Consider the following 27864-nt stretch of genomic DNA (forward strand, 5'->3'; position numbering starts at 1 on the left):
TGCAATTACCATGAAACAAGTACATTAAATGCAATTTAGGCTCTTTTATTATAAAAATCTTTAAAAATAACCTTACTTAATCAAGAAATTATGTCATCTTTTTTTTTTTTGTAGAACAATAAGTTAAAAAAGCCGTACTTTTCGGACTTCCCTATAAATTTAAGAAAAATAAATCTTGTCTATTGTTATTATATTTGACGTCATGAGGAGGTCATGAGGCTTTTTGGCGGGAGGCGGGAACGGGACAGTTGCTTTCTTCATTGAATAATCTAAATAATTAATACGAAGTGGTGTTTTGTGGTTAATGATCGCATTAAGTTAGTCGGAAGACATTCGCGAGTGTTATTATATTGGAGTATTCAATAAACAAAGTGTATCTGCCTATTTTCGCTTCGTGTCAGGAAGCCGCTTCATAACTCAAAAGTTTATGCGGACTTTTGAGTTAATTCGTTTGGGGTTCGGAGTAGGAGTCTACTCCGAGGGTGGGGGCTTAGGTTTCATCATCATCACCTTTCATCATTTCATTAATCATCAAGAAAAAAAATACGTCAGACATGGCTGTATGGGCATAGTTCCCTTTGCCTTACCCTTCGGGGAAAACCAAACCAAAAAAAAAAAAATTGACGTCATGAAGGCGGACGTCATCTTGAATGAGAAATTCTTATTTTATTATTTATTTTGCTAAATTAAACACGTTACGCTAGGCTGTCGTGTGTTTCTAATCGTGCATCGGCTAAATTTAACAAAGGTGGTACATGTTCGAATCAATAATCGTGTTTTACTGAGTGTAGTGAAGGTGACGCTTTTAGCTATTGTGTCGGTGATGTAATTTAGGTGATTGGGTGGCTTCCTACTCCTAGCCACTACAATGGAAGAATCCTCATTCACTATTCCCGCCGATGACAATGGTGATACTGAGCTCGATCCTAGAATACAGGTCAGTGTGTGACAGTATAATGTATTGAATAACTGTAATCGTATGCCCTTATAACTGCAAAGATGAGTGTCAACTTTGTAGATTATTTCGCCAACGAGCACAATGGATATGATATCTTATATCAAAACATGAAATACGGACTCATAGCGAGCAAAGAACTTTCCGAGTACCTTAGAGAGAGGTCCAACATAGAGGAGTCGAACTCTAAATTACTAGCCAAGCTAGCGAAACAAGCTAATGGTAATTGCGCGCAGGGCACTTTCGCGCCGTTCTGGGGCGTACTCAAGTGCTCCGCGGAAAAGCTGTCTAATTTGCACCAGCATATGTTCCAAAAAGTAAGCGAACTGGTCAAAGATGTGGCCAGGTATGCTGATGATTTGCACAAGAAACATAAGGCAGTGAAAGACTCTGAATCCAGCACATTAGAAGTAGTTCTTCTCATACAGAACACAAAACAAGCTTTGCAGAAGGCCACAGATGTCTACACAAGTAAGGCTGCTGAGCTAGAGAAGCTTCGCAAAGATAATGCATCTGCCAAGGACCTTGAAAAGGCTGAATCAAAACTGAAGAAGTTACATGAGGACCACAGACAACTTCTAGAGAAGTATAACTTGGTGAAACAGGATTTTGAAAAGAAAATGACTCAGACCTGCAAACATTTCCAAGATGTTGAGGAAGCTCATTTGAAACAAATGAAGCAGTTTGTAAATACGTACACAGAGATTATTCAGAACAATCATGACCTCATGGGACAGGTCCACAGAGATTTCAAACATCAATGTCTCGAATTAACAGTTGAGAAACTATTAGAACAGTTTCTGATAGAGAAATACACTGCAATTGAGAAGGCCAACTTGGTGGAATTGCCTTCACTACCAAAGCCAGGGTCAGCTAACAACTCCATATCTGAGGCAGATCAGATATCTACTGTCTCTAACGGGTCTCACAAACCTGCCCAGCCAGCTAAGGCACCTAAGAAGGAGCAGTCATTTGCCAGCAAAACTCTAAGATCTACCAGGACAACATCTCTGTTAAACCTGTTCACACCAAACTTTCAGAGTAAAGATGAGCCTAGTGGTAGCATTGAGGGCCCAGCACCGTGCTCCGCGCCATCGAGCCCAAGTGGCACACCAGCTACGCCAGTAGCTCCCGACAAAGATGACAATATGGGACGCACTACTCTACGCGAATCAAAATGGTTCTTGCGCAGTAGGCGTACCAAGTCCAAGCCTAAAAAATCAAAGAAGAAGAAAGATGAAATATCAGAGAACTCTAATGCTGGGGAAAAGTCTGATTTGGAAGAAAAAGAGGAAGAAGTTCCAGTCAAAGAAGACTTGAATTCCCCAGAAGTAGATGAGGAAGGCTACTGTATCAGGCCAAAAGACGAAAAGGGGAGTGCATATTCTACATCAGACTCAGATTCTGAAGAGGAAAGGGATCAAAAGATTCATGTAGAAATCAAACCTATAAGCAATGGTAGTGCTCCTATGTCGGCGAGCGTGGATGAGCTTAGGGCGACAGTAGAAAACATCTCCCTGTATAAAATCGGCACACATAGACGTGGCTCGAATGCGAACGCTAGTAAAGCAAGTAGCGATTTATTGGATCTGAATTTCTTCCAAAGTCCATCAGCTAGCAACCCTACTTCGCCGCATGGCAATGTCTCGAATCCTTATGCGCCGTTACAGGCTAACCAGTCGCATTTACTTGAAAGTCCGACTCCCATATCGACTGCAGACGTCGGCGATCTATTCTCTGAAGTAGGCGATATGGGCCAGTCCGCTGTTCGGACGTCCACCCCCACGATATCTACGATCTCACTCCCGCGTCCTCCGTCACGGCGATCAGAGGGAGATTTCCGAACGGCCGGTTCTTCAGGCTCGCGCGGCCCCTCGCCTCTCACAATAGGCATGGCCGACACAATACCGTTAGCTGTCGCGTTCCACGAGATTATACACTCGTATTTCCGAGGTACAGAAGAGTCTAAATGTCAAGTGAAAATGTCGGGCGATATGATGCTGTCCTTCCCCACCGGTATAGTCGGCGTACTCGCCAACAATCCCAACCCGGCTAAACTCTGCTTTAGACTGAAGAACATCCACAGGTTAGATAATGTTCTGCCGAATAAACAGCTGATTAGCATCAACACTATGATGTCAACGCGCGACACGACTGTCGTGGACTTTAACATGCCAGCGTTAACGGCCCTATTGAGACGTCAGTCAGAAAAGAACCCTACAGCTCAGTATTTCAACGTAGATATTCTTAAGTATCAGATACGTCCGAAAGCGGGCGCTGCGTCATGTCCGTTCCAACTGGTCGCGTATTGGAAATGCGAGCAAGACCACACCGATTTGAAGGTGGATTATAAGTACAATCTGCACGCGATGAGCCCGCCTTCGCCTCTGCTGAACGTGTCGGTGTGTGTCCCGATGAATGGCGAGGTGAAAAACGTGATAGCGATGCCGAAAAACATTTGGAACGGGGAAAACGAGCAGGCGTTGTGGAGATTTACAGAGTTGTCCCAGCACTCGGATGACCGTGGTGTGGGATCATTACGGGCGCGTTTTGAGTTGGATAAAGGCCCGTCGTCGAAGGGTACTATCTCCGCCCAGTTCAACTGCGAGGGCGCCACGCTCTCGGGCATCGAGTTCGAGCTGGTCGGCAGCGGTTACCGGCTGTCGCTCGTCAAGCGCCGCTTCGTCTCCGGCAAATATATTTGTGATAGTGAAGTGCACTGATTGGTCCAAAACCTTATGATTCACATTTCTATAGCTTGTAAAGTCTGGTTGCGACGTCCTTGTACGCTACTTGATTGAGGTGTGCAATGTATATGTTTGGTACCTTATAGGACTGTTTCCTGTCCACAAAATTAAGTTACATTTTATATCACAATATAAGTTTGTCAATTTTAAAGTTAATTATATTATATTAGTTTAACTGACATTTTGTAACAATTTTGATAATAGTAACATTCACTGAACTAACTTATTTCCAGAATAGAGATTATGTGCCATTTTACCATGTTTACTAATGTTTTCATACATCCAGAATATATTTTTCATTTAAAATGTAGGACATAATAATCTCAGCCTGTCTTACAGGACTTCATCACAATTTTATTACAATATATTTAATTTTGATTAAAATTGTGTCTATTTTGAATAATCACCGTATTATGACGATTATATTATCTTTATAATTAACTTTGTAACCCCTGAAGACTAAGCTTTAAAATAATATATTTCAAGCTTCATTTCTCGAAACCGTTTTGGGGTCATATTGATATCCTCTATTTCTCATTGAGTTCATTCACATTATTCTAAACTAATAAATATAATCTTTTATGTTTTTAATTTGAGAATTGTTATTAAACTTAATTTTCTTACAGGCCTAAGAAAGGTCTATAATTGGCCAAGATAGGCAAATAAATTTAAATTATATCAAAATATCTTTATTTTTAATTGAATATGTAGTTGCTGTCCATTGCTATAGTAACCAATTAAATTGGATTCATTAATTTAGATTTAATTGAATCTCTTTATTGAATGTTGGGTAGGTCCAACATAATTAAGTTGAGCTGTTTTGTGTAATTATCAGCATTTAGTTTTCAACCACTGTGGAGGTTTTTTGTTGATTTTCTAGATTTTTGATTCCAGGGTGTAATCGTATTATTACTCATTAATAATCTCATTTTATAAGTTTTATATTAGACTTATAATATTGAAGTTTCATTTTAAATGTTGTCGGCCTAACATATACCTTTAACGTAAAATAGTTTTGTACTTTACCAAAAGTGAAGTGTTCATAGCATTATAGTTTTAGATCAAATCAAGTTCTAGTACAATTAAACCATTCCATTTGTTTTTAATTACTACATAGTAAGGACTTTGTTTGAAAATTTTTGCTGTTTATATTGCAAATTCTTTTTGGATTATATAATCGACTAATAAGAATTCATAAACTGTACTCTATTTAGTTACACAAAAATTGGAATGTAGTGCAAAAAATATTTTTGTAATGTAAAATTTACTGCATGTACGACTCTAATTATGTATACTGTAACTACTTATTGTAAATTCGAAATAAATTGTAATTTTAGCATTTCCATCGCATATTTATTTTGTCACAATCTAAAATTACAACAACAATGAGATTAAGTAAGTAAATCCATTAGTTATTTAGTTTAATTGCTTTTTGTAGGGACAGGAAACGCTCCTAACGGTCCATTAAAATATACAATACTATTTACTACATGATTATTTGATTACTCTGAGAAGAATAGAGAATGGCTTGTCCTGTTTTTCTTTGTAATGTGAAAATACATTTGTAATTTTCTCCTGTGTAAATATGGCTGAAAACTGCTTTACCAACATTATGTTTAGATGTATTAAACACCGAATGATGTAAGAAATTAAACATAACTCCATTGATATTTTGTAAAACTAACTAATTTTCTTTTAATACAAACTATAACAATGAAACATTCTTCTTAGAGTTGGTCAAGAGATAATGTCAGATATCAGTTGATAATTTGTGATAACGATTTGAGTGATACTGTTAAATCCTCAACGAGTCGAGTGAGGATGTTTCCCGTCCCTACTTGTTGTTTGTTGCTGCCATATGTTGACTACCAAGTGACCGTGCCGTGTGACTGTCTCAAATTCTTCCTCAATTTCCAGGTTGAATTGGAGAAACTGAATGCTGCCACCGATGAAATCAATAAGCTTGAATTGGAACTTGATGTAAGTTATTTTTTTATTTCATTCTAAATGAAACGAACGAATGAGATGGCGTGACGACTTGAATGCTTGCTTGGGTCTGGCCGAAACATGGAAAGAGGAAGGAGGGCCTTTGCCCAGCCGCTGGATCTTGTAGGCTAGATTAGATTCTAAACGTATTTGGCGGCGAGGGTGTGATGCCGCTAAAGAACGTTTTCGAAGTACCGAACTGAGCATAGTTCCCCGCTAGCCACAAGTTGGTAGTGTAACTAGGAATCGACGATCTAACGGTGTTATGTTGGAAGTTGTATACATGCGTCGCGCTGTGCAAACTTCGCTTGCGCGTTTCAGAACTGCAATTAATGCTTTACGCGCCATCTGTTGGTTATGGGCGGAACTAGCTGGTCAACTAGTAGGGTCCGCCGCACTTAAGATACAGATTTAGATAATCACATAAGATTAAAGTAGCTTCTAACCGTATAATCCTCCTCCGTTTATCCTCATACTTCGTAAAGCGATTAGTGTCTATTACATTGACGCTGTACGAGTAATAAAATAGGTTACAAAAAAAACTCATTTTACTCAGACATTCATTGCCAGACACTACTCTACACATTGACGGTATCGTACACGCGCATCTATGTGTGTGTGACGTCTGACGCCCATACGATTGAAGACTAAAGTAAGACCGAAGGGGGTGAGGTAAACCTAGCTCGCCGATGGTGGGAAGCGGAGAGTTGCCGTTCTATATGTAGTATTATTTTTTATTCTATGTTATTAATTTATTACACTTAAAATAAAATTAGGATGTGTCTACAGGAATCGGGGCCACCACCTAATTTATTTTTCTCGACTCAGCTGGACCGGAAGCAAAATAAAACAGAATACATATTAAAAGATGACAACACTGAAAAAATATTTAGATAGATAAAATTCTTTATTGAGCACAATAGACACAAAATACAGAGAGAAAAGCACAACAAGCGGCATTATTGCTCATGCAGGAATTTCTTCCAGGCAACCTTTGGGTACAGGAAAATTTTGGACAAGTATATATTTTAAATAATATATAATTTAGCAATTTGTTTACAAAAATACGTCAGCTTTATATTACTAAGGACATTAGGACATGACTATTTTAGTATTTTATGCAACAGTTGTATAAGAAGGGTCAAAAAATGCGAGTGGCGTGAGTTGCGATGTGAGCCTTGGCGAACATCGCAATAAGAGACGCCACGAGCATTTTTTGACCTAGTTATACAACGTTGCATACAATACTTTTTCTACGACGACGTAATTTTAAATGAAACAAAAATTTTCCAATTTATTTTCCAACGCGCGGGAAAATGGCGGCAAATGTATACTTTTTTTTATAGTATATCTATGGCACCAAACAAAGTAAAGGTGCCAGTTTCCAGGTCAAAAAAAAAAACAACAACAATGCTTTTTTGGCGACATTATAGTACAGTTACACTTTGTAAACAATGCTTTTATAGGCCATAGAGCGTACACTTTTTCAAAGAGTTTAATTATGTATGTACTTATATTAGACTTTTTGGTTATTTAAATGCCAGATTAAAGTAGAGGAGTAGAAAAAGTTACATACGTACATAAACTCACGCCTATTTCCCACTGGGGTAAGCAGAGATCATGGAATTCCATTCGCTTCGATCCAGACACACTTATCTTGCTTCCTCCACATTCATCAATCGCTTTATACACACACGCACGTCGATTTAGAGTAGATCGTACTAAACCTTTCCCAAGGACATCTCCAATTTGGTCAATGTACGTCCTTATAGGTCTTCCTCTGCCAACCTTCGCATTACACGTATACCGCTTTCGTAATCCTACTATTTAGTAAAAACATAATAAACATAGATAAAATATTACAAACGGCGATACGGCTCTCCACCTAACCATCTATCACATCACACGGCACCAGAATACTCGGTCTCTTCTTATCGTGTGGGTTGTGAGCTGGAATACCTCATCAACCCTGGTGTCAGGGCGTGGCCTGGTGGTGGTGAGCCGCCAGAGATATGGCTCATGTAACGACTACATAATAAAAAAACTGTGGCTGATGTAGCCTTTATTCACTGACTTACATTGCTTTCTATTAATATTAACTCAAGTATTCCCATGCTGCACTATCCCGCTATATTACATAATATTCAATATCTCCTATACTTAAAGGTTGCCTGGAAGAGATTGCTACTTAGCAATAAGGCCGCCTATTGTACTAATTCTATTTCTCTTTTGTTTTGTATTTTGTTTTTTCCTGTTTGTGCAATAAAGTATTTGTTATGTTATGTTAACTTAAATATAATAATTAGCCGACATCGACACCTTCCTTGTCAGGCTGTCCTAGGACATAGGCCTCTTCTAGGCTTCTCCAAATGTGGGCGATCTTTGGCCGCTCTTCTCCGGTAAGAAGCTCGAAAGATAAATGGACAGCCCAAATAGTTCACTGGTACACTCGAGATGGGAAAAAAAATATCAAAAATATTTATTTTTCAAAATTGGCTTACAAAGTTAGCGCTTTTTGAACGTCAAAAAATTATATTACATATTATGTAACTAGCTGTAAAACTACTAACACATCGGAATCGGTAACGCTGAGGGAAAGACGTGGCCAGAAAACCTCCCAGCACAGGGCCCTAGTCCTACTGTTTCATGTTTTCCTTTCTTTTTTTTAATCCAGTTTGTATTACATAATTTATATACTTAAATACAATGGTATTCCAATTACAGTCGGTGGAAGGAAAGTGAAAAATAAAGAGTTTATGTGACTTCGAAGGGGAAGGCAAAACAAAAGATGGGAAGACCTCCCAACGACTACTTACTTACATCAAAAACTCGAAGACATATGATACTCTCACTCGAAACTCGGTGAAGCGTGGATAGGTACTTAATTCATCTTGCAATGGATGTATCTCTGACTACCCCAATTTGGAATATAGTCCTGAGCTTATGTTGTAATTCTCTTTCGTCGCGATGTTTTCCGTCACCTAAACATAATTTCTGAAACGAATTCTAAAATCAATTCATTAGACCCCGTGTTTTTTTTTTTTTTAAACTAGTGCCCCTGGCTTAGGATGCCAGAGCCCTTGTTTGGCTGATTAAACATACATGCTCTTTACTGTTCCTTAAACTAAGCCTAAGCTACACATCCATTCTGTTCTCTATTACCATTCCAGTTCTATCAGTTATCCCTCTCGTATTTTTTTTTTATCCTTCGCCATTCATTCTGTCATTCCTAGTTAATAGGGAAAGAGGTTTAGAGTAAAGAGGCCAGGGTGGTATATCTTTATTAATTTACACGCTCTACATTTTTTATTTTTATACTTCTTATCCTTAATTATTCTAATATTTTAGTTTAATATAATTTGGCATGTGCAATTCAAGGTATTTTGATAATCGAATTTATATAATTATACATGTTATTAATACATTTTACACGTGTGTATGAGTTTATTCAATGCATACAAAGGATATAAAATTTATTACTAAATACAATGTTAATAAAATATATAACATAGTCAAATTAAAAACCTACACTACAATACGTCAAAATACACACACACATATATACATATAAAAACCATATCAGGCGTCAAGAAGCCCTCCGGAAAGCGAACCCCGCCCGAACGTACCCATTATGCTTGCAGCGTTGCCTCTCTGGACCGCAAGTGAAATACGCTGCGCGAGGAAAAAGCCAGCTCGAGGGTTCTAATATTTTTATTTCTTTATTAATTTACACGCTCTATATTTTTATTTTTATGCCCCGTGTTAGGATCAGAAACGTCGACCTCCAAGCGTCAAGCTTTCTCTAATCTCGCGGATCTTCCTCATAACTTCTATAAAATAAATGGCGTAAAGGAAATCTGCTAAAGTGGTAGTACATTAATCATGGAGTAACGCTGGCTGTAGGTAAACATCTGACCATCAATCATTTCCAGCTACATTAGTTACGAACCATGGTATAAGAAGACCAGGTATGCTCAATCCTGAGCGACCTCTCCAATCCATGTATCTGTACCTAGCGATTGTTCATGGCCTGCGTTTTAACGAATATATTAAATAATTAGTTCTATATTTGTTTTATCGAAATATGTATAATACACAATTTGTTCCGTTTTAGTTTATATAAAAAAATACTTCTCCTGTAACAGTTAGCCAGTGATGTACTTTTGAATTACGAACTTTGAAAAAACAAAATCTAGATAGGCGATTAGTTCTACATTAACTCTAATTACTTATCTACTTTTTACTTATAAAATTCATTACTTTAAGTTAAAAAGAAAATATAAAGGAAAGTAATGTGATGTGATATTTTATATGTTATGGGCGATAGGCTGATCCCTTATCACCATAAGGTTCATCATATCCAGCTTACGACATCGTATCAACAGTGGCTGCAAGTTGTCTTTGATTACTTGTGGCTCTGCCCACCCCATTAGGGATTACGGGCGTGAGTTTATGTATGTATGTATGTATACATATTTCGATAAAACAAATATAGAACTAATTATTTAATATATTCGTTAAAACGCAGGCCATGGTCAATCGCTAGGTACAGATACATCTCCAATCCTACTACTATTAAGCCACTGGTCTCATGGTATAAAAAAACCAGGTATGCTCAATCCTATGACAAGCCGCCATTGCTAGCCCATTGATGACGTTAATGTTACCATTCAATTGCTATCTCCAACATTCCAAGGACGTAAATTTTATTATTGAAACTTAAGTGAATTAGTGACTAATGTATTTAATTACTATTATTTGTCACATATATGAAAATCATTAAAACTGTACGTAAATCTATTACTAAAAGTACAAAATTTCCTTGCAAAGTAAATTAAAAACATTGGATGTGGGTTAACTTAACAGCCTCCGTGGTCTAGTGGTTAGAGCGTTAGGCTCACGATCTGGAGGTCCGGATTCGATTCCCGATGGGGACATTGTCGAAATCACTTTGTGAGACTGTCCTTTGTTTGGTAAGGACTTTTCAGGCTTGAATCACCCGATTGTCCGAAAAAGTAAGATGATTCCGTGCTTCGGAGGGCACGTTAAGCCGTTGGTCCCGGCTATTAGCCGTAAAAACACCTCCACCAACCCGCATTGGAGCAGCGTGGTGGAGTATGCTCCATACCCCCTCCGGTTGATTGAGGGGAGGCCTGTGCCCAGCAGTGGGACGTATATAGGCTGTTTGTGTTGTGTTGTGTGTTGGATGTGGGTAATTTATTTTTTAAGAAATGGCAACGTAGAGTGGGATGACGTCAGCTGGGCTAACCTTGAAATGCTAGCTGTCAGTTTTGAGCATACCTGGTCTTCTTATACCATGTTATGATCTAGCTAGGTCACCCGTTGTTCAGGGTTCTCTATTGCTATTCGTACGAATTGTGATCGTAATTTTGATGTGCTCACTAAAACGGGATTCTGTGAAATTTAACCCCCAAGGGATAAAAAGGGGTAAGATAAAATAAGGATAAGGGGATAGGGCGGATGTAGTTTTAATTAATCGTAATTTTAACTTGTAAGTGACTAAATTCCACTTGATATCAACTCAGAATCATGGTCTCAATCATCCCTCAAAGTTTTCGTTACAAATCAAATCAGAAATCATTTATTTCAGACATGATGGTCCATATTACATTAATTAATTACACACTTAAAAAAAATAAAAATAAAATCAAAATTAAAATACAATAAAATTAAAATTACCATCAGTTTTTGTTTGTCAGTAAATGCACTGACAGTCAAACCTACTCGCAAACACGCTCAGGACGTTACGATGTCACTAACACCCTGTATAGTGTTTGTAGTTCTAAATCCATAATTATGTTATATTCCGTATGATAAAGAATAAACGACACAATGGCCCCGATTCCTGCAGACACCGCCTAATTTTATTTTAAGTTATATCCGTCATTTTCATATCCGTCGAAAAGGAAAGGGACGGATGATTCACAGCTCTTAATTTTAGGAAGAATGAGTAAATGAATTAATAACCCGGGCGAATCAAAAGGTACGTCGCTGGTATGCAATCCGTTTGACGTGCTGTCTACTTAACTGTGTCGGGTTATTGACTGATGTAAAATTTTTAGACGGTTGGTTTAGATTTGTGCTTAAAATTGACGTGTGTTCCATAAATTTTATGCTTGTCGATTACCCGTCCCTTTCCTTTTCGGCGGATAAGAAAATGACAGATATAACTTAAAATAAAATTAGATGGTATTTACAGGAATTAGCACCACTATCAACGTCACTAAATGTCTTTTGTATAGAATCAGTATGTGAGGGACAATGGGTATATTAGGACCTACTTGTAGTACTCAAAGGTGAAGCAACTGCATTATTGCATGAAACAATAGTACGTTGACTGTATACAAGCCAGCTGCCTAACAAGATGAAAAGAATCCTATTATGCGGCGGGTTCTCTGGTCACTACAGCTTAGTATAATGTACAACTACCAACATAATATAACTTACTAACTTCTACAACATGTTAACATGTATGTTAACATGGAACATTTGACGAAATTTGTTGTCTCCTATTTAAATATGTATTTTTGCTTTACTATTATTCACTATTATTTGATTTAATGTGCAATTTTATTACAATTTATTATAATTTCGTTTCTTTTTCTTCGGAATGCGTCGTGTCTGTTCGGAGGCGCGACGGTCGAATGGGAAAAATATCTTATCATTAAGTATTATACTGGCAGAAATTGGACTAGGTACTTTGCCGGCCGAGCTGACTCGAGGAGCTGCGCGCGCGATAGATACTAACACAAACAGACTACACAATACACATACTTATATAATATAATTCCTACTTATTATGTTCTATGCATTCGTATTTGTTTATATCAGGTGCGTACTATATCCGCTTGCATTAATTACTATTATAATATTAAGCATTTATGTATACGTTTTTGTGATAAATATATAAAATATATTATATGTACACCTACATTCTATTTTAAGTAATTTGGTAATATTTAATCTATGTACGAATATTAACGTATGTTTATGGAACACGACGTTCGTGCCTCACCCAACAGGGTCCACATAATACCAGCGTCGTGGTTCACGCCGCGACTTGTGCTGAGTGAGGCCCTTTTATCTCAGGACGTCCACCACCACCTTATGATCTTTGTAATGAACATCCTTCTATGCTTTTTATTATTTTGTAAAAAAAAATAAGTGATGTTATTGTCTTGTCTTTGTGTGTGGCGTCCTTTTATAATAAACAATTTCTATTCTATTCTATTCTATTCTTGAACAGATTAAAGAAAAGGTTAACGTCGTGTCTTCTAGGGAAGTCAAGGGATTGGCCTTTGATAGACTGGAATGGAAAATGCTACACCGACAAGAGCGTGGCTCTTAAATTGATGATGATGACTAACTTGTACACCATCTTACTATACAGATAAAGAATATCTATTATTGACTTAAATACAGACTGTTAGTAATATCGTAAAGAAAACTTTGAGGGATGAATCTGACCATGATTCTGAGTTGATATCAATTAGAATTTTCCGTCGCAAAAGTATAGAATTGAAAATAATAAAAATAAAACACTAAAAATTTCATGGATTTATTTTTATTATGAATTTTCTGACAGGAAACACTTGATATTAACTCAGAATGATGAGCTGAATCATCCCCGTCAATATTCGTTACGGTGTCACTAACACCCATACATATTCCTATGGCTACCTGTATGTATTTGTATGGGGTGTAAGTGACATCGTAACGAATACTGAGGGGGATGATTCTGAGTCAAGCAGCTCGAAAATACGCTTTACTTATACCTATATAAACATAATCTCACTCTTTACATCTCGCTCAGGCAAATGACGGTTCTGAGGGGCAGAAAAGGATAGATACATAGGAAAATGCGATCCAGTCCGTACATTTAAAATCTCTCCTACTATCATGTACTCTACAGCCTGAGCCGTAATAACCCAGTTGGTAGAACGCTTGCCTCTCACTTTGAGGTTGCAGGTTCGAATCCATCACAAGCCTAAACCAATGATTGTCGAATTTGTTTTCGAATTCTTGTTTGGATCACAAATGACTTACGTGCTCAGCGGTGAAGGAAAACATCGCGAGGAAACCCACATTCCCGAGAAATACATTTTTGGAGGTATGTGACCTACCCTATGTGTATTGGGCTGGTTTTCCAATTTGATTGAAAGGTCAGACAGGCAGCCGCTTCTGTAAAAAACGGACCTGTCAAATCTTCAGGTTAGGTAAGCGGACCCTGTGAAAAACGGGAGATAATTCTAGGGACATGATGTACTCTACAGACTACAATGCATGAATGTTTGACCTATACGCCCCTCTACCTAACACAAGGTCTGCAGATAAACTGTTTACATCACGTAATAACAGGTAGGATGTTTTAAATAACACTAGAGAACTAATCCGAGGGTTTAGACTTTCTAACATACTTACGGTTACGAGTACTAATATGTATATACACTTTGAAACCATGACACATTAACTTTTTTGACAAATTAACCCGTAAGTCTCATTAAATGTCAAATATGATAGTGCGACAGGGTTCTAAGGTGGGTACATGATATTGCTCATGACTGTACATAAATAGCTTGTGTACGTCCCACTGCTGGGCACAGGTCTCCCCTCAATCAAGCGGGGACAGTGGAACTTTCTGACATGATGGTCAATTGTTATGCATGATAGGCTAACACCTTGTCACCATAAGGTTCATCATATCTATCTTAGGACTTCATAGTGTTTAAGTTAGGTTTTTTGTGAGACTGTCCTTTGTTTGATAAGCACTTTTCAGACTTACATAAACTGCCTATATACGTCCCACTGCTGGGCACAGGCCTCCCCTCAATCAACCGGAGGGGGTATGGAGCATACTCCACCACGCTGCTCCACTGCGGGTTGGTGGAGGTGTGTTTACGGCTAATAGCCGGGACCAACGGCTTAACGTGCCCTCCGAAGCACGGAATCATCTTACTTTTTCGGACAATCAGGTGATTCAAGCATGAAAAGTCCTTACCAAACAAAGGACAGTCTCACAAAGTGATTTCGACAATGTCCCCATCGGGAATCGAACCCGGACCTCCAGATCGTGAGCCTAACGCACTAACCACTAGACCACGGAGGCTTTTCAGGCTTGAATCGCCTGATTGTCTGAAAAAGTAAGATGATTCCGTGCTTCGGAGGGCACGTTTAGCCAGCGGCTATAAGCCGTAAAAACTCCTCCACTAATCCGCAGTGGAGCAGCGTGGTGGAGTATGCTCCATATCGGCAGTTTATGTTATGTTATAATATAGGCTCGCGTTTGACCACAATCTCGCCTGATGGTAAGTGACGATGTGGTCTAGGGTGGATCACGCTTACCTAGCAAATGCCTATCAGCAATATTTGCATTGAGGCGCTGCCCACCCCATTAAAGATTGCTGGCGTTAGTGTATTTACGTATGTATGTATGTATGTAATAATCGCGTGTTGTTTTTAGGATATGCCCAGGAAGATAAGCAGCTGAACGCTTTTTTGACGTGACTCATTGTAGGTTTGCCGCAAATAGCATTAACTACTTGGCCTGACAAATGGGGAGCGCTGAGGGATCTCACCGCGTTCTATGTTTATTCCCTCCCAGTCCTGCATAAAAACAACATATTTTATCGCTTTAATCGAATGCAAGCAGGATATGACATAACGTAACATTGCTGCGAGGTGCGCGTGCGCGCCGACGTTGGCTCGAGGCCGGGCGCAGATGAGGTCAATTGCAAGCGACCCACATTGGCAATTCTTCGCCTATTTAGTTGAGATATTTCTAGGCTGTCTATAACATTAATGTTATGTAATCTGTGTCTAGTGCAGTATTAGTACATAGTTCGAGGGGGGTGAGGTAAATCAAGCTCAGACGCTGGTGGGGAGCGGAGAGTTGCCGTTCTATACGCAGTATTATTCCTTATTCTACGCTAATAGATCTATTTTGATACATACATAAACTCACGCCTATTTCCCACCGGGGTAAGCAGAGACTAGAATTCCATTTGCTTCGATCCTGACAAACTTCTCTTGCTTCATCCACATTCATCAATCGCTTCATACACGCACGCCGGTTCAGAGTAGATCGTATCAAACCTTTTCTAAGGACATCTCCAATTTGGTCATCGTTAGTCTATCTATTTTGATACTCAAAGATGAATGAATTCCACACACTAGTTTTTTATTTATTCGGTCGTCAACACCAGGGGGGTTAGAAAGGCCGCAATTTACCTAAAAAGCAATATTGCTATTTGACATTTGTTGACATTGACAAATATGAATATTGCTTTTAGAGAAACTGCTTCAATGTGGCCGTTCTAGCCCGCCAGGTGTCGCTGTGTGATTTTAACTTAACTTACCTATTGACAGCAACAATGCGAGACTGACAATTTCACCGGCTTTCCGAAACCAGAATTGAACCGAAACTAATGCCCTTAAAAGGTCACCCATTCACTAGCTGACCGCATTAAAATAGTATAACTTTCACGTTAACATTGACAAGTTAATTTTCGATCGTGAAATATTTACATGGGTGACTATGACAATTAAAAACCTCTTTACCGGGAGCTGCAGCTTTGATGGCAGAGAACCTTAAAAAAAGAAAGTATCTGGGTTAGTCCTATTTTTTGTGCCTTTTGCCGTAGAGACGATGGAGCTACTTGGCCCGGAGACAAAAAGTTTCATTAAGGATCTTTCGAAGCCTCGAGGCAACACACGACCCGATGGCTGGCAGATACTTTTGTTAATGGGTTAGTTTAGCTGTTCAAAGGGGAACGCCAGTCTTTTGGGCACTTTGCCTCGGTGGAATGCTTTGGAGGAGTTTTTGTAGATATCTGTATGTTGTCTTGTGTTTAATGAATGTTGGAAAGATATTAAAAACCAACTATAAATACACACTGTTTAGACTATACTTCATAAACATAAAGATGTACGGAACATACTCCACAGCGGAATTGCAGTCAATATTGTAAAGTCGTTTCCTAAACTGAAACGACGCGACGGTAATCGCACCCGGGTCATTCTGATTGAGAGGTGTTTAAAAAGGTCAAAAATTTTAGTACCCAATAAGTAATAATCAAGTCACTCCGACAAGCTAGTTGACCTATCCAATTTAGTTGTTTTTTTAATAAATCATCGGCAGGCATTTCATCCTTAGTATGTTGTGTTGAGGTACTCGGTGGCGCAGCGGTAAACGCGCTCGGTCTGCGATTGTTGAAGTTAAGCAACTTTCGCAAAGGCCAGTCATAGGATGGGTGACCACAAAAAGAAAGTTTTCATCTCTAGCTCCTCCGTTCTTCGGAAGGCACGTTAAGCCGTTGGTCCCGGCTGCATTAGCAGTCGTTAATAACCATCAATCCGCACTGGGCCCGCGTGATGGTTTAAGGCCCGATCTCCCTAGCCATCCATAGAGAAGGCCCGTGCCCCAGCAGTGGGGACGTTAATGGGCTGATGATGATGATGATGTTGTGGACATACCACCAATCCGCACTAAACGTTTTGCCTCTTCCTTTCTGAGGCGAGCAGCAAAGGCCTGGAACTGTCTGCCGTCGTCTGTATTTCCAACTTGTTATAATCTGGGAGACTTCAAGACGTGAATAGGCATTTGCTAGATAAGCGTGATCTACCCTCGACCACATCGTCACTTACCATCAGGTGAGATTGTGGTCATAAGGTCACAAATTGAGACCATAATTGGATTGAAACTTGCGAGATTTTGTTAACAAAAATCACATCCGTCACATAAAAGAAAGGAAAACATGAAACAGTAGGACTAGGGCCCTGTGCTGGGAGGTTTTCTGGCCACGTCTTTCCCTCAGCGTTACAGATTCCGATGTGGTAGTAGTTTTACAGCTAGTTACATAATATGTAATTTAATTTTTTGACGTTCAAAAAGCGCTAACTTTGTGAGCCAATTTTGAAAAATAAATATTTTTGTTTTTTTTTTAATCCGAATGTCGTTTTTTCAAAAAGGCGCTTAAGCGGTTTTCACTTTAACGCGACGTTATGTATTGTGCCGACTTTGTATGCAGGCTCGGTTTCATACAAAATCGCAGTACCCACTCTGTCACATTTATCGCCTAATTGCTATTTATATTAGAATTGGAATTAGACTCTGTTAATATATCTTGATTAACTCGGCAGCTTTTCTCGTATGGGTTAGCCTTTCTCGTGTGGATTGTGAGGTTGATGGCCGACCTCGAACTATTTTAATTTAAAAAAAACTAGACATAGTACAGAATATTTGTTAATAATACCGTCAAAACTCGCAGGAGTCGATGAAAACGTTCCACCTGCTTCTGAACGAGACATCGAGACGTCTGCAAGCGTTGACCAAGCGACTTGGTACGAGCGTGGACAAGTCGCGGCCGTACCACGAGGCTGTTGCCGCGGCCGCCGCAGCCAGGGCGGAGTGTCAGAAGGCTGCTGTGCAGTTCCAGAGGGCTAGTGGTGAGTGGAGCATCTTTTTTCTTAATTAAAACACATAATAACGGGTTCTTACCGCGTTTGAAATAGGGATATGAGACTCCAGATATTTCGACACTGTTGCAAGTGCCATGATCACGGGATGACTGATATTTCAAACGCGGTAAGAACCCGTTATTATGTTTTTTAATTATGAAAATAACCGCGTAAACTTAAAACAATCTTTTTTCTTACATATGAAATGAAATATATTTCTCTGCATGGTATTCAGCTTACAATCAGCTATTACATTTCACTGAGTACCACCAAATACTACCTCTACTACTCATCCCCCTAACGTTATCCCGTTTTCCGAGGCCGTGTACCTAACCTGAAGATTTGACAGGTTCGGTCTTTTACAGAAGTGACTGCCTGTCTGACCATCCAACCCGCGAAGGGAAAAATAAATATAGGGTAGGTCACATACCTCCGAAAAATTTCTCGGGAATGTGGGTCCTCTTGTCGTTGGAGTAATCGCCATTCCTCTCTTCTTCCCGCCAAATCCTTCACCTCTTGATACGATACGACCTGCACCTTCTCTTTTATTTGTTTCATAAATGTTCTCCTATGTCTCCTTTTTATTACACCCAGGTGCAATTACTCCATGCACCCATTATTATTCTGATCCAAATATCGAGCAACAATTTTTTTTTATATATGCTTCTGTCATTACCTTGTATTTTGGAATAATTAATGCCGGAGTAATGACAAAATAGGTAATTATCACGTTTAAACTGAACAACGCCATCTATATTATTTTTGTTGAACGTAGTCTGAACAGCCTCCGTGGTCTAGTGGTTAGAGCGTTAGGCTCACGATCTAGATGTCCGGGTTCGATTCCCGATGGGGACATTGTCGAAATCACTTTGTGAGACTGTCCTTTGTTTGGTAAGGACTTTTCAGGCTTGAATCACCTGATTGTCCGAAAAAATAAGATGATTCCGTGCTTCTGAGGGCACGTTAAGCCGTTGGTCCCCGCTAATAGCCGTAAAAACACCTCCACCAACCCGCATTGGAGCAGCGTGGTGGAGTATGCTCCATACACCCTCCGGATGATTGAGGGGAGGCATGTGCCTAGCAGTGGGACGTATATAGGCCGTTTATGTTACGTGTGTAGTCTGGAAAGTCCCTCTTTATGATTTAAAGTATATTTGTGAACTATCTAACGTCTAGACCCGTAATATTTACGTCATGTATTAACATAACATTTCAAATTCAGCTCAATATCTCCGTTATGAACACGTAAATAAACACTCAGTAAGCCCGTTGTAACTCTGTTAACGTTAATTTGCGCCAATTTGCGTGCGGTACGCGCTACGTGCAATCTAAACATGTTTATTTAACGCGTAGATAGCTAACTTGCGTTTATTTATACTTTTAATAATAAAATAAGCCACTTACAAACTATTGTTAGAAAATGGAAGTTAACATTATTTATTTAAATTGATTATTATATATTATGAAATTAATTTTATTATATTTTAAAAGGAAGTAAATTATTATTATAAAAGAACGGCATACATTTTGTTACACTACCGTTTTTGCATCAATTATTTTATGTTAATAGAAACAGAATTGTATTATTTGCTTAATTGTTGTAAATTCATAGCACTATTTGTTATGTATTCTTTTAATTATTTCAATAAGTTTCATTCTATTTAGTTTTTAAAAGTAATAGATCTAAGTTCATTGTCGGCCATATTGGCGGTGGCCATTACTGTTTCGAACGTAAGGGTGTACATCTCTTATTTCGAAAAATAAAAGATTCAGTTCAGTAAGAGGCAGTTTTAGTTATCACTATTTAGATGAAAATTAATGTAAACTAGGTACTTTATTTACGCACGTGTTTATACAGGGTGTTAGTGACATCGTAACGAAAACTTTGAGGGATGATTCAGACCATGATTCTGAGTTGATATCAAGTGGAATTACGGCTCACCACCTATCACGTTGGTTGGTTGAGTCCGGTGAGGTGTGGGTACTTAGTTCATCTTGTGATGGATATACCTCTGACTACCCCAATTGGGATATAGTCGTAAGCATAATGTATGTGTTTTATCTATTCTTTATTGTACGTTCCGGCCCTGGTGGTCCCCCAGCTATACAGTCAACATTTACAGCGGAAGGCGCTTATCATCGCATTATCAGCGGCTCCCCGCAATCATGTTCGAAAAAGATTTGCACATGTTTATTCCCACTTTATTACCAACCTAAATACCAGACAGTATTTTTTTTTTTTACCTTTGATCGGTTTGTCAAATACCCTATAGTAGTAGTAAAACGAAATAAGAGTAAAAAAGACATGAAATACACTCTATTACAATGTGTCTTAATGTTTATTGGCTATTTGTACTTGCCTTTCAACTGTTTTAAGACAGTAGTTAAAAAAAAACTTTACAAAAAAGGTTATTATAAAGTTAGTGCTTATTTAGAAGATATGAATGCATGGGATTAACCTGTCTGAGAACTGATATTAGGCAGCTAAGTTACTCAATTGTATACCAATATTTTATGTTTATTTATTTTACTTTTTTTAAAGAACGTCTAGGGCCCTGTGCCGAGGTTTTTCTTGCAGCTTCTTTTCCCCGGCTATACAGGTTGTGAGAAGCTGCAGTAGTTTTAGGCGGATGAGACGTTCGTTATGTAAAAATTGACGATTCAAAGTGTAACTATGTTACCTACTGAATAAAGATATTTTTGAATTTTAATTTGTGTAAGTTATTTTTCTTGCGTTTTTTGTTGTATATTGCTACTGTGGTGTCCCAGGAAGTCCCTTTATAATACACGTTTCTTTCTTTCTTTCTAAATATTTTTCAAGATCAAATATAATGCTAAAGCAGAAGACAGGAACACCGCGACAAAAAGAAAACATTTTTTTTTGACGTGACTTATTGCAGATTTGCCGCAGATGGCATTAACTACTTATCCGGACGAATGGGGACCGCTGAAGGCTCTCACCCGATACAACGTTTAAGATAACATAAGAAAACAAAAAAGGTGTACAAAAGTCAAACATAATGTCGCTGTAAAAGCAAAGAGTTCGCGACAATATTTGTACAATAAAATTACGCAAACATACGTTAACTAAAGCCTGTATCCTAAGCAGAGACTATGGAATTCCATTTGCTTCAAACCGGGCACACTTCTCTTGCTTCCTCCACATTCATCAATCGTTATACACGCTCGTCGGTTCAGAGTTGATCGTACTAAACCTTTTGACAATAAATTAAGCAAAATACATGTTAAAATCCGTGGCAGTGGAGCAGACGGCCAGTTAGATAAGATATTACGGCATATGGTGGAAAATATTACAATATTTGTGTTAAAATGTAACTTATCTGTGGCCTTGTCATTGAAACTGATATGAAGTTGTATGAAGTATGAATGTATGTCAGCTTTAACCTGTTTGTATGAGGAGTCTGTTTTAAAGAGTCATGTGTGACCACCTCGGCGGCGCCTCCTGTTTAGCTGGCGAGCAGTGGCTGTATGTACCGTCAGGATTACTAATATGTATCTTTGAAACCATGTCACATTAACTTTTTTGACAAATTAAACCGTAAGTCTCATTAAATGTCAAATATGATAGTGCGAGAGGGTTCTAAAGTGGGTACATGATATTGCTCATGACTGTACTATACACCTCTACCTACCCCTACGGAGATACAGGCGTGATGCTAAGTTCAAAAAGGGAGTTTAAATTACTCTGCCAATAAATTATGTTATAGTTTCGCGATTTAAACATTTTTGTTTTAATAAAACTTAAAAACTACTTTTTACGTCATCTCGTTTTTTACATGATCCGCTTAACTACCCTGAAAACAGGTCATGTTTTTTACAGAAGCGACGCCTGTCTGACATTTCAACCGAAAGGGAAACCCAGACCAATACAGGTTCTGTCAGATACCTCCCAAACGCAATTCTCGGGGATGTGGGTTTCCTCACGATTTTTCCTTTACCGCTGAGCACGCTATCCAAACCTGGATTCGAAAACGAATTCGAAAATCATAAGTTTAGGCCCGTGCTGGGATTCGTACTTGCGAACTTGCAGTGAGACTCGAGCGTTCTACCCACTAACACACACCAGACACTTCATACAAGTTCTTCTGTTTATACATTGTTTTAAGTTTACGCGGTTATTATCATAACACCACTCCAATCTCATCAGTCATCCCGTGATCATGGCACTTGCAACAGTGTCGAAATATCGGGAGTCTCATATCCCCATTTAAACGCGGTAAGAACCCGTTATTATGTGCTTTCTTCTGTTTATTTATATAGTTATTATTATTTTACGTAGATATAATTATTATAATGTATTTCATATATTGCACCTCTTTTTATTCTCCCGCAGCTATTCATTACCACCTCTGGGTTGGCTGGAAGAGATCTCTCTTAGAGATAAGTCCTCCCTTGTAAACGTCCATTTCATGTTTGTGATGTAACTAGTTGTTAAGTGCAATAAAGTATATATAACAAACAACCTCGCTTTACACAGAGACCATACATTGACGTTATCGTACACGCGCATCTGTGTGTGTGACGTCTGACGCCATACGATTCAAGTCTAAACTATGTTCGAGAGGGGCGAGGGAAGAGCGGAGAGTTGCCGTTACGTAGTATTATTCCTTATTCTATGCCACTAGTCTAGACGGGTCTGTTTACACTTACTTACACTTTTTAGAAGGCGTTTAAAATGTGATTATATTTTATTCCAGAGCTCCACGCGGCAGCTAAAGAGACGGTGACGCTAGCTGAACAGAGGTTCGTGAGCAAGCAGGATGAATGGCAGTTCGACAGCAACTGGCAAGAAGTGCTCAACCATGCTATCATCAAGGTCGGGTTTTGTTTGTACATTATTATAAAGTTAGTGATTATTTAGAAGATACGAATGCATGGGATTAACTGTCTGAGAACTGATATTAGGCAGCTAAATTACTCAATTGTATAAAAATATTTTATGCTTATTTTTTTTTAAAGAACGTCTAGGGCCCTGTGCCGAGGTTTTTCTTGCAGCTTCTTTTCCCCGGCTATACAGGTTGTGAGAAGCTGCAGTTTTAGGATCAGACGTTCGTTATGTAAAAATTGACGATTCAAAGTGTAACTATGTTACCTACTGAATAAAGGTATTTTTGAATTTGAATTTGTCATCATATTGTCAAACTCAAGCACACCCCAGACACTTCATTTAAAACATCTCGTTTTACACAGACACTACACATTGACGTTATCGTACACGCGCATCTGTGTGTGTGACGTCTGACGCCCCTACGATTAAAAAATAAAGTAAGACCGAGGGGTGAGGCAAACCTAGCTCAGCTGCTAGTGGGGAGCGGACCGTTCTGATACGTACTAGGAACATCATTCTATACAGGGTGTTAGTGACATCGTAACGAATATCGAAGGGGATGATTCAGACCATGATTCTGAGTTAATATCAAGTGATATTTCCGTCGAAAAATTCATAATTGTTTTTAATTATTTTCAATTCTACACTTTTGCGATGGAAAATTGATGAAAATTTTTGTTTTTTAAATTATTTTCTGTTCCATATCTCAGAATCATGGTCTCAATCTTCCTTCAAAGTTTTCGTTACGATGTCACTAACACCCTGTATATACCAGATATCAAGTAATTATTTTTATATGTTCTTGCTATCACATTGTATTTTTGAATAATTACGTAACCGAGCAATGAGTATATAGGTAATTATAACGCTAAATCTATACAGCGCTATCTATATATTTTTTTGGAGAACGTGGTCTAGAATGTCCCTCATTAGTATAATTAATTGGTCAAAAATTGTAACTATGGTTTCAGGTTATGGATGCCGAGAAGCGCAAGGCAGAGAGCGGACGTGAGCACCAGAAGAAAGCTGCCGCGTATATGGCGGCTCAAGAGAAGGTATTGCTGATCATTATCATCCCGTTTTTCACAGGGTCCGCTTACCTAACCTGAAGATTTGACAGGTCCGATTTTTTACAAAAGCCACTGCCGGTCTGACTTTCTAACCCGTGAAGGGAAAACCAGCCCAATACAGGTTAGGTCACATACCTCCGAAAATGCATTTCTCGGGTATGTGGGTTTCCTCGCGATGTTTTTGATGTTTTTGTCTTCATATTTAACTCATATCAGCGATATTTTCAGGTGGCCCACCTAGAGGAGACCCAGAAACGTAACATAATAAAGTCCCGCCTCTACTTCGAGGAGAAGAAACTGTGCGACGAACAGCTTCAAACGCAGAACGAAAAGATTGAGAAGCTTCAGCGACTCATCGCAGACGCCAAATTCCGATACTCCAAATCCTTAAAAGCCCTTGAAGAGATATCCGAAGAAATCCACCGCAGAAGAGGCGAATATCCTCCCGGGAGAAACACCATTCCTGTAGGCCCCCGAGAGCCAGGAGTTGGAGCTGAAAGAGATCCAATCCATGATGAAACCCAGGCGGAGAAAGAAGCAGACCACGACGAAGATTCCAGTCTCCAAGAGCTCAGAATGAGAGTCAGAGAACTGGCTCTTAAACCTATAGACAGAAAGGACGTTGAGACTGACGAAGCTTGGGCTTTGGAGCTTAACGAGACGATCAATAAGCTGGATCAACTTCTGATGATGAAGGAAAACAACCAGCAGAAGATCAGGTCGAAATTCACAGCGAGCTCGCCGAGGAACGCCAGTGCGCCGTCAACGAGCACTAACACTGGACTTAAATACAAACACCCCCCAAGTGACAGTTGGAAGACGGAGTCAAACCTAATTAGGACGAAGTCGATAAGTCGCGAAGTCGTGTACGAACACACGAATCCTCCTATAAGCAAGACTGAGAAGTCAAAGAGTATGATGTCACTTGACGTGTTGGCTCTAGCCCGGGACACTAACATAATGGACAGAGAGTCCTATTTGAAAGCTGTGATTGAAGACAAGTCACCCACTGGCACGTACACTGAAAGCAATTCGGACAGAAATGATAGCCCGGACGAAATTTTGATGGTCGAATGTGACTCCAGCGACTCTACTCAGAATCCAGTCATAAGAATGACAAACTCGACCATTACTGATAGTGATAATAGTTAATTACATGTCTTGGGCAAGTGGGGACAGTGTCTTGTGAAATATAAATGTGAAATATTTTATTTTTTTGATGTGATCCTGAGTTGTGAATACGAAATTTGAGTGAAATTTTATCATACTTGCCAAGTATTGTTTTAATGTGTGTTTAAAAATATTATCTAAATAATGCAGAGTATTTTTATGTTTACATTTTAATTGTATTTTTATTTTATCAATGAATTGATAATACATATAAATCGTGTAGTTTATTCATAGACAAGACATTGTCTCTGATTGGTACTTATGTTTTGAATGTCAATTTTGAATGTTAGATTTTTTATAGAAAATGAATAAAAAATCGAAAAGCTCACTTTGTATCGATGTTCACTTAGATCGTAGGTAGATTAATATTTTGTTTAGTGTTGATTAGAATTACTTTAAGCTTTAAGGTATTTTATTTACACAATATTTAAGTTACACAATCAAACCTTATATAACTTTTCTATATATTATTAAACCGTATTTTTCAATGGCACTTGGCCATTACTCATCTATAACAATACACAAATTCTTATAACACAATACAGCCTCGGTGGTCTAGTGGTTAGAGCGATAGGCTGACAATGGTGTTCCGGGTTCGATTTCCGATGATAACATTGTCGAAATCACTTTGTGAGACTGTCCTTTGTTTGGTAAAGACTTTTCAAGCTTGAATTACCTGATTCTCCGAAAAATGGATGAATTGTTAATGGATGTTATTACACATATAAACCTTCCCCTTGAATCACTCTATCTATTAAAAAAAACCGCATCAAAATCTGTTGCGTAGTTTTAAAGATTTAAGCGTACATATGGATATAGGGAAAGAAAAAGCGACTTTGTTTTATACTATGTAGTGAAGCTACTGGTGTACCTTTTTATAAATAAATAAATAATATCGTATCTAATAGAGAAGTTATGTAAGGTTGAATCTTATCATATACTTATATATTATTATACTATAACTATACTGACGACTGAAGAAAAAATATAGGCGGAAATTGATATAAGTACTTATTATTTATTAGTATTTTCCTGTCGATTCTATGTACGCTCCGTCTATATTTTTCATTCTGTTGAATAATATATTTACATAATTATTCCTTAAAAGCCATATCATTCCACCGACACCACTCACAAATAACATATTTCCCTTTATTTAATTAATGAGACACTTTCCAGGCTACGTTCACCAAAACATAGATGGCGTTGTACGGTCACGCACGAGCATTAATATGTATACACTTTGGTACCATGTCACATTAACTTTTTCGGCAAATTGAACTGTAAGTCTCACTAAATGTCAAATATGTTAGTGCGACAGAGTCTTAAAGTGGGTACATTATATTGCTCATGACTGTACAGCTTTAACGTGATAATTACCTATTTTCTCATTAGTCGGGTTTCATAATAATTCCAAAATATAATGTAATAGCAGAAGCATATATAAAAATAATTGTTTCTTTATATTTGGATCACATTATGTATAGAATTCCATCAATCCGCACTGGGCCCGCGTGATGGTTTAAGCCCGATCTCCCTATCCATCCATAGGGAAGGCCCGTGCCCCAGCAGTGGGGACGTTAATGGGCTGATGATGATGAGTAATTTAAACAAACCGTATTTCTATAAATAATTAAGCGCCTTGTTCGAAAAATCACATTCGGATGTCATTGTCCGCATGATCGCCAAAACTTCGCAATAGACAAGTTAGTTTCAATTCAAGTAAGAATTTGTTGTTGAATTTGTTAAATTTTTATAGGGTATGAAATTTAAAAAGTCGAGTTATTGTGAAGAAACAGCCTCGGTGGTCTAGTGGTTAGAGCGTTAGGCTCACGATCTGGAGGTCCGGGTTCGATTCCCGATGGGGACATTGTCTAAATCACTTTGTAAGACTGACCTTTGGTAAGGACTTGATGATGATGATGTATAGAATTGCGTTGCTACCTATATTGCTTCTCTTTATTTTGATCCGAATAATAATAGGTGGAAGATGTAATTGTGCCTGGGTGTAATAAAAAGGGTCATCATTTATACCCGAAAAGAGAGATAAAAGATGCATAAATATGGCTTCGTTCCGGACACATTCCAACAAATAAGTTTTATCATTTAATGGGTATTAAACCTTCACCTCTGCCATGTCTGTCATAGGGTCGATGACCTTTACCACGTTTTGTTGGAATGTGCCCGGAATATAGACGTGAGAAGAAAGGTTTTTCGCTCTCAAGGTGTCATTTCTCTTGGCAACGGAGAAGTCAATTGCTGGTTGGCAGAGCCACTATCAAGTAAGGCTTTTAGTTTATACTATCCGGTTGACCAATCCCTTGCCTAAGGGATAGGTACACGAAAGCACCTATGAGGCTGGCATAATCACACAGGGTGTTCAAAGCCTCGTTAAAAATAAGAATAAAAATATATATATATATATGTCTGTTATCCACGAATACGAAAGAAAATTCTGTACAGCGCCATCTGTATTATTTTTAAAGAACGTAACCTGGAAATTCCCTCACTAAAATTATTACACAATTTGTAAACGGTTGTTGAAGTATTGTTGATGTATGAGCATTTTTCACGAGAAATTGCATTTACTGATTGGTTTAGCGGTAATGT

General features: G+C 38.5%; 3 protein-coding genes across 3 annotated transcripts in view; all 3 read left to right on the forward strand.

Annotated features, from left to right (window-relative positions):
* Positions 1–27350, forward strand: part of LOC126367801 (dnaJ homolog subfamily C member 1) — a 215951-nt gene extending 188601 nt beyond the window's left edge. Inside the window, exon 9 of the transcript XR_007566514.1 lies at positions 26857–27350. The gene's annotated coding sequence lies outside the window, so the exon portion shown is untranslated. The remainder of the gene's footprint in view (positions 1–26856) is intronic.
* Positions 218–26621, forward strand: LOC126367794 (SH3 domain-binding protein 5 homolog). Its single transcript, XM_050011538.1, has 6 exons — positions 218–937; positions 5620–5682; positions 17976–18153; positions 22884–23002; positions 23986–24069; positions 24313–26621. Exons 1-6 carry the CDS (start codon positions 869–871, stop codon positions 25234–25236), a joined length of 1437 nt encoding a protein of 478 aa, XP_049867495.1. The 5' UTR covers positions 218–868; the 3' UTR covers positions 25237–26621.
* LOC126367761 (F-BAR domain only protein 2) lies at positions 936–5045 on the forward strand. Its single transcript, XM_050011487.1, has one exon. The coding sequence runs from the start codon at positions 1000–1002 to the stop codon at positions 3676–3678; it is 2679 nt and encodes an 892-aa protein (XP_049867444.1). The 5' UTR covers positions 936–999; the 3' UTR covers positions 3679–5045.
* Positions 27351–27864: the final 514 nt, after the last annotated feature.

This window comes from Pectinophora gossypiella, chromosome 6 (assembly GCF_024362695.1).
Source record: "Pectinophora gossypiella chromosome 6, ilPecGoss1.1, whole genome shotgun sequence".
Classification (NCBI taxonomy): domain Eukaryota; kingdom Metazoa; phylum Arthropoda; class Insecta; order Lepidoptera; family Gelechiidae; genus Pectinophora; species Pectinophora gossypiella.

Excerpts from the sequence above, each read along its gene's own strand:
- LOC126367794 (XM_050011538.1), top strand. The coding sequence starts at position 869 with ATGGAAGAATCCTCATTCACTATTCCCGCCGATGACAATGGTGATACT. Across the intron at positions 18,154-22,883 it reads GCAGTTCCAGAGGGCTAGTG|AGCTCCACGCGGCAGCTAAA; the intron begins GTGAGTGGAGCA and ends ATTTTATTCCAG. Across the intron at positions 23,003-23,985 it reads TCAACCATGCTATCATCAAG|GTTATGGATGCCGAGAAGCG; the intron begins GTCGGGTTTTGT and ends CTATGGTTTCAG.
- LOC126367761 (XM_050011487.1), top strand. The coding sequence starts at position 1,000 with ATGAGTGTCAACTTTGTAGATTATTTCGCCAACGAGCACAATGGATAT.